This window comes from Neoarius graeffei, chromosome 14, assembly GCF_027579695.1.
Source record: "Neoarius graeffei isolate fNeoGra1 chromosome 14, fNeoGra1.pri, whole genome shotgun sequence".
NCBI lineage: Eukaryota > Metazoa > Chordata > Actinopteri > Siluriformes > Ariidae > Neoarius > Neoarius graeffei.
In genome coordinates this window covers 13296403-13304187 of record NC_083582.1, presented here as the reverse complement: position 1 = coordinate 13304187, position 7785 = coordinate 13296403, and the positions used below count along the sequence as shown (strand labels likewise).

Genomic DNA, 7785 nt, shown 5'->3' with positions numbered 1-7785 from the left:
TATTAAACGATACCACCTTTCCCATAGAAACAAAATACATTTATTTCCATATTCTACAGTGAACGTAAATAGACTTAATTGAGATTATGTCATGAATCTATGCAAAATGTCTTATAATACTAAAGTTTGCAGGAAATTAATATGGTTTGTGCATAAAAACATCTCTCCTGTAAGTGTGAAACCCCTACATTAGTTCTTGGTTAAACAGTTCCACAGTAATTGAATGGAGTTGAATAAAATATCATATGATTGCAACTTGCCTGCGATCCTGTAGAACAGGATAAAGCGGCTAGAGATGATGAGATGAGATGATTGCAACTTGCCTGCGACCCTGTAGAACAGGATAAAGAGGCTAGAGATAATGAAAGAACATACCTCACGAAGAACAAGACGTTATCTGGGAACACCAGTGCCAAAAGGACGCCGTCCAGTCAAAGTCGGCGACCAGGTTCGGAGAGGATTAGTCAGAGAAAGAGCAACTGGAGAAATTGTCAATATGATGCTCCCACCACTATGCTCCACAGTGAGGATAGTGATCTCTCGGTGCCGGGTTTCAGAGCACTTTGTGCCAAGACTAAAAACATCAGCATGCCTATGGAAAATTGTGTGTGTAATAAACATGGGTATAAACGTAAGGTTGATTGTGCTATTTAGTCTAGTTTGTTATATAGATAGGATTGCTCACCAGTTGCTACTCTGGTTTACTTGATCAACATCCTCACCTGGGAGGAAAAAGGGTACAATGCTACAGGATTAAATGTGCAAACATGTCTGCGGCCTATAGAACACAAAGTATTGGATATGAGAAGGAAATATTCTAACGTTTAGACCTTATTTCAAAATTTTGTTTCCACTTTTTATTTAGTAAACGATTCGTCCTTTTCGTTTGATTTGTTCAGTTAGATCAGCATGGCCGACTCTGAGGGTAAGTTCTGTTTCGCCATCGACCGCGGTGGAACCTTCACTGATGTCTTCGCTTGTCTGCCAGATGGTAACGAGCGAGTGATGAAGCTCCTCTCGCACGACCCTCAAAATTACAGAGACGCTCCCACAGAGGGCATCCGCCGTATACTGCAACAGGTGAGAGACAGACAGGTAGGGAGACAGTGAGAGAGATGGCACAAGAGTGAGAAGACAGACAGAAAGAGAATGTGAGACAGAGAGAAAACTGTTTGGATTTCCAACAGGAAACAGGAAGGAGTTTTCTCCGTAATGAGCCGCTGGACTCATCTCTGATTGGCTGGATCCGTATGGGCACGACAGTGGCAACCAATGCATTGTTAGAGCGGCAGGGAGAAAAGATGGCGCTTGCCGTGACCCGCGGCTTCAAACACCTACTGCACATCGGCACACAGGCTCGACCTGATCTCTTCGACCTGGTACACACACACACACACACACACACACACAGAGTGAAAATGAGACAGTATTGTCACGAAATGTGAACATTTACCTCAAACGTGTTACTGATTTCCTAAAAAAGACTCCATGGGATTGTAATTACACTTAGCATCAACCACTAACTTTCCTTCAAAGGATTTCACCATGTAGACACACCAGTTCTCTATCAGGACTCAGAGCTGTCAGGAAATTTTGACTCCTGAAGACAGGCTTTCATGTCAAATCTTGTATCCATAGTGACCAGACACTTACCTACAGCTATTCAGTTGGCTCACTCAAACGTGTATCGCTTCACAAACATGTTTCACTAGTGCCGTGATCAGCCAGCAGTTACACTATGGCTAACAGCGAACTTCTCTAAGGCTGAGAAATCGGGGAATGTAGTCTTAGCTAGACTAGCTGACTGGATTACAACACCAGTGTGTGTGTGTGTGTGTGTGTGTGTTTCTACATCACAGAAAGTACGAGTGCCTGACTTGCTTTATGAAGAAATTATTGAAGTGGATGAAAGAGTCATCCTGAAGAAAGATGGTTGCCGTCTACCAAGCAAAGAACCGAAGCGTATTGTCACAGGTATTACTTGGTTGTGTGATGCTCCATCTCACTGTGTGTGTGTGTGTGAGAATACACATTGAAATGCACACAGCTGAATGTTTGCATAGTACTGAGTGTGCGAGAGACAGAGAGGTGTAACGTGTGTGTATAGGTAGTACAGGTGAGAGTTTGGAGGTATGGACTGAGTTGGACCTGCAGCATGTGGAGAGAGATCTGAGAGCTGTGCTGTCTCGGGGAATCACCAGCCTTGCCGTGCTGCTGCTGCACTCATACATGTGAGTGTGTGTGTGTGTGTATATACACTCATCAGCCACTTTAATAGGAACTTGTTCTTGATTCTAGGATCCCTGTTCTTGGCTGCAGGAGTAGAACCCAATGTGGTCTTCTTTCTGCTGTTGCATGCTGAGATGCTTTTCTGCTCACCACGGTTGTAAAGAGTGATTATATCTCATCTCATTATCTCTAGCTGCTTTATCCTGTTCTGCAGGGTCCCAGGCAAGCTGGAGCCTATCCCAGCTGACTACGGGCGAAAGGCAGGGTACACCCTGGACAAGTCGCCAGGTCATCACAGGGTTGACACACAGACACAGACAACCATTCACACTAACATTCACACCTACGGTCAATTTAGAGTCACCAGTTAACCTAACCTGCATGTCTTTGGACTGTGGGGGAAACCGGAGCACCCGGAGGAAACCCACGCGGACACGGGGAGAACATGTAAACTCCACACAGAAAGGCCCTCGTCGGTCACAGGGCTCGAACCCGGACCTTCTTGCTGTGAGGCGACAGCGCTAACCACTACACCACCGTGCTGCCCCTAGTGATTATATGAGTTACTATATCCTTCCTGGCAGAAAAAGCTCAAACCAATCTGGCCATTTTCCTCTGACCTCTCTTATCAATGAGGCGTTTGTTTCCACCCACAGAACTGTCGCTCACTCACTCAGTGTTTTTTGTTTTTTGCACCATTCTGTGTAAACTCTAGAGACCATTGTGTGTGAAAACCCCAGGAGATCAGCAGTTTCTGAAATACTCAAACCAGTCCATCTGGCTCAAACCAACACCCATGCCACAGTGAAAGTCCCACTTTGAGATTAAAGTTTTTCCCATTCTGATGTGTGAAGTGAACATTAACTGAAGCTCTTGATTTGTATCTGCATGATTTTATGCACTGTGCTGCTGTTAAGGGATTGGCTGATTAGAGAACTGCATCAAACAGCAGCTGGATGTATGGGTGTTCCTAATAAACTGGCCAGTGAGTGTACGTGCATATATCCTTTTCCAAATCATTGTTTTGTATCCGTGTGTGTGCACGCGTTAGGTACCCGGATCATGAGCAGGCGGTGGGCTCTCTGGCTCGGCGACTCGGCTTCACTCAGGTGTCTCTATCGAGTGAGGTGATGCCGATGATCAGAGCCGTACCTCGTGGCTACACTGTGTGCGTGGATGCCTACCTCACACCCAGAATACACCAGTATGTTAGAGCCTTCACGTCTGGCTTCGATGGACAACTCGCTGTGAGTGTGTGTTTAACTTTGAGCATGAAGATATGGGTCAATCCTACAGTCCTTGTTATCTTAAACACAAACACACACTGGCACCTTGAAAGTTATGAAACTCGGAAGGACATGTTATCACGTGTGTGTGTGTGTGTGTGTGTGTGTGTGTGTGTGTGTGTGAGACAGGACGTGGATGTGCTGTTCATGCAGTCAGATGGTGGTTTGACTCCTATGGATCAGTTCTGTGGTTCTCGGGCGGTTCTGTCTGGCCCAGCTGGAGGAGTCGTGGGTTACGCCCTCACCACATACTCCAGCACACACCACACGCCCATCATCGGCTTCGACATGGGAGGTGAGACACAGACAGACAGACAGACAGACAGAGTGCGAGGAAAGAAGGAAATGGGTTAGATTAGATTAGATTAGATTAGATTCAACTTTATTGATCCCTTTGGGAGGGTTCCCTCAGGGAAATTAAGAAGGCTGATTAATTTTCCTCTGGGTCATTCCATCCCAAATCAACAAATATCTGACAAATTTATGCTCGACCATCTCAGATTTCAATGAAATTTGGAGGGCTCAGAGATACTATTAAAAGAAGTTAATCCCCAAAATTTGAGCTTCCTATCTCCAACAGTTTCAGAGAGACAGGCATTTGAATTTTTCGATTTTTTTGCATTTTGCTCAAAACATACATATTTCAAAGTGTAATATAATCTTTATTATGCAAGATAGAGACCTAAAATTTTGCACAGAGAGACTCAATGTCTTGTACTACAAGCCTCAACTTAGAATTTCAATGGTCATTGTATATTAGATGGTGATTTTAACAAGGAAATTAAAAAGACAAATTTGCATTTTTTGCATTTTTAATTAATTCTGGAAGCTTGGCTGTGGCAGTAATGCTTAAACTAAGAATGTTATTCAAATCTACACAGAAATATCTACCAATTTCAGTTTTACCAAGTCTCCACTATTCCTAGTTTGTCTGTAATAGGGTTTTGAAATTCGCTGATTTCTAAAACATACCATTTTCAGTAGCAAGAAATCCAATGTGGGATAGCAGTTAGGAACTTGTAAATTTTTTTCAGTAATCCCCAAGACCCATATTTTATATTTCCAAATTTTTGTTCTGTGTCTCTCAAGTATTTTTAAACTACAGGGGTTTAAAAGATCCATTTTCACCAAATTCGAATTTTTGATACATTTTCATATAACTGATATTTGAGGGTTAATAAATGCTTCAATAAGGCTCAAGTAGGTTAGGAGACATGTTTCTTCCTCAATTTTAAATAAAATTTCAATTAATGCTCAGTATTAATTATTTGTAAATTGATTTTAATCTAAGACTGTGTAACATTAGCAATCAATGACCAGCTATTGTGTACCAGTCAACAGCCAGCCTTATCAATATCAACACAGCACAATAGGTGACCTTTGATACCAGAACAGGTGGCTCATATCTTATAGTTTTAGAGTCTGTAAACTGCATACTTGTTCAGATAACATTATATTGCTTGGATTATATTAAATACATTGTAATACAGAGCACTGAGAAAATTTACCAATGTTATTAACTGAATGTGTTTCTTTGCAAGGATTGGATATTTTGAATAGTTGACTAGGGAATTTAATTGTAGTTGCTTTCAATTTGAGATCAGTATAAATGAGTTTGTTCTTAGACATCTAGAAATGGCTGAACTTCCTCCCTGTTCTACAGGAATTGGACTAAAGAAAGATTCTGACTGCCATAAACTAACATACAACAGAAATTGTAAGTTAAATACACTCTCTCAGTATAGTTTGGAGCAAATTTCATTAATTAATAAAATTTCATTTTAGAACGTAAAGTTTCTTCTACTCGTTGCAGCTTTGCTTTGCCATATGCAGCTTTCTGTTTGTGGCTATACTTGGCAATTTTCAGTGGAGAGCAACCAATTGACACAAGGCTTTTGTCAAGTGATTCAGCTACCTCACCAGTGTATGTTGGATCCACATCTATACACATGCTCTCTTGTTCTGATTCTGTAGAACCTGCTGAATCTGCTTGGCTTAAATGTTCTTTCACTCTCTGTGAACATTTAGAACACAATTTTTGTCCAGGTTTAATATTTTTATTTATCAGTTTTGAAAGTGAATCTGCTGTTTCAGGAAGAAAGGTAATTCTGTTTTAACTTTTTTCTTGTGCCTTTCATATGGATCACAACAACTTTTCTGTAGCTCTTCATATTTCATCAGAAACAGTTTCTCATGATGCAGACATACTGTGTCTGTGCTTGAAATGTTCTCAAGTTCAGTTCTCTGTTTAATTAATGAAATTTGCTCCAAACTATACTGAGAGAGTGTATTTAACTTACAATTTCTGTTGTATGTTAGTTTATGGCAGTCAGAATCTTTCTTTAGTCCAATTCCTGTAGAACAGGGAGGAAGTTCAGCCATTTCTAGATGTCTAAGAACAAACTCATTTATACTGATCTCAAATTGAAAGCAACTACAATTAAATTCCCTAGTCAACTATTCAAAATATCCAATCCTTGCAAAGAAACACATTCAGTAAATAACATTGTAATACAGAGCACTGAGAAAATTTACCAATGTATTTAATATAATCCAAGCAATATAATGTTATCTGAACAAGTATGCAGTTTACAGACTCTAAAACTATAAGATATGAGCCACCTGTTCTGGTATCAAAGGTCACCTATTGTGCTGTGTTGATATTGATAAGGCTGGCTGTTAACTGGTACACAATAGCTGGTCATTGATTGCTAATGTTACACAGTCTTAGATTAAAATCAATTTACAAATAATTAATACTGAGCGTTAATTGAAATTTTATTTAAAATTGAGGAAGAAACATGTCTCCTAACCTACTTGAGCCTTATTGAAGCATTTATTAACCCTCAAATATCAGTTATATGAAAATATATCAAAAATTCGAATTTGGTGAAAATGGATTTTTTAAACCCCTGTAGTTTAAAAATACTTGAGAGACACAGAACAAAAATTTGGAAATATAAAATATGGGTCTTGGGGATTACTGAAAAAAATTTACAAGTTCCTAACTGCTATCCCACATTGGATTTCTTGCTACTGAAAGTGGCATGTTTTAGAAATCGGCGAATTTCAAAACCCTATTACAGATAAACTAGGAATGGTGGAGACTTGGTAAAACTGAAATTGGTAGATATTTCTGTGTAGATTTGAACAACATTCTTAGTTTAAGCATTACTGCCACAGGCAAGCTTCCAGAATGAGTTAAAAATGCAAATTTGTCTTTTTAATTTCCTTGTTAAACTCACCATCTAATATACAATGACCATTGAAATTCTAAGTTGAGGCTTGTAGTACAAGACATTCAGTCTCTCTGTGCAAAATTTTAGGTTTCTATCTTGCATAATAAAGATTATATTGCACTTTGAAATATGTATGTTTTGAGCAAAAAACAAAAAAATCGAAAAATTCAAATGCCTGTATCTCTGAAACTATTGGTGATAGGAAGCTCAGGTTTTGGGGGATTAACTTCTTTTAATAGTATCTCTAAGCGCTCCAAATTTCATTGAAATCTGAGATGGTCGAGCATAACCTCTTGTTGATTTGGCATGGAATGACCCCTCTCTTCAAGGAGTCCCCTTCTTTAATTTGTGCCCTATTTTCAGGGCATGTCCTAGTTTTATTTGAGTATTTGGATTAATTTTATTTTTTCAGGAAGTTCTCCCAAATTTGCGGTGAGTCATCTTCAAAATTTCCCAATTTTAGAGAGATTTCTCAATATTGAAATAGTCATCTTAATTCTTTTACTAATTTTAAAGCATTTCTTTACATTTTGAAATACCCAGTTTTACAGTTTGGGTAAAGTTTAGAGTTTTCCTCCTGCTTTATTTTAGTCATTTTTTCATAAATTGGTTAAGACTTAATGGAGGCTTAATTGAGTATTGAGTAGTCATTTTAGATTTCAGTTTTTCAAGTAGGTGGCACGGTGGTGTAGTGGTTAGCGCTGTCGCCTCACAGCAAGAAGGTCCGGGTTCGAGCCCCGTGGCCGGCGAGGGCCTTTCTGTGCGGAGTTTGCATGTTCTCCCCATGTCCGCGTGGGTTTCCTCCGGGTGCTCCAGTTTCCCCCACAGTCCAAAGACATGCAGGTTAGGTTAACTGGTGACTCTAAATTGACCGTAGGTGTGAATGGTTGTCTGTGTCTATGTGTCAGCCCTGTGATGACCTGGTGACTTGTCCAGGGTGTACCCCGCCTTTCGCCCGTAGTCAGCTGGGATAGGCTCCAGCTTGCCTTTGACCCTGTAGAACAGGATAAAGCGGCTAGAGATAATGAGAT

At 40.1% G+C, this 7785-nt stretch overlaps 1 protein-coding gene across 1 annotated transcript in view; it reads left to right on the top strand.

The window, feature by feature from the left end:
- The first annotated feature begins 909 nt into the window (after positions 1–909).
- oplah (5-oxoprolinase, ATP-hydrolysing) overlaps positions 910–7785 on the top strand; it is a 63518-nt gene continuing 56642 nt past the window's right edge. The window contains exons 1-6 of the mRNA XM_060938742.1: positions 910–1080; positions 1188–1379; positions 1860–1974; positions 2108–2231; positions 3281–3476; positions 3645–3810. Of these exons, the coding sequence (XP_060794725.1) occupies positions 910–1080; positions 1188–1379; positions 1860–1974; positions 2108–2231; positions 3281–3476; positions 3645–3810 (964 nt within the window). The remainder of the gene's footprint in view (positions 1081–1187; positions 1380–1859; positions 1975–2107; positions 2232–3280; positions 3477–3644; positions 3811–7785) is intronic.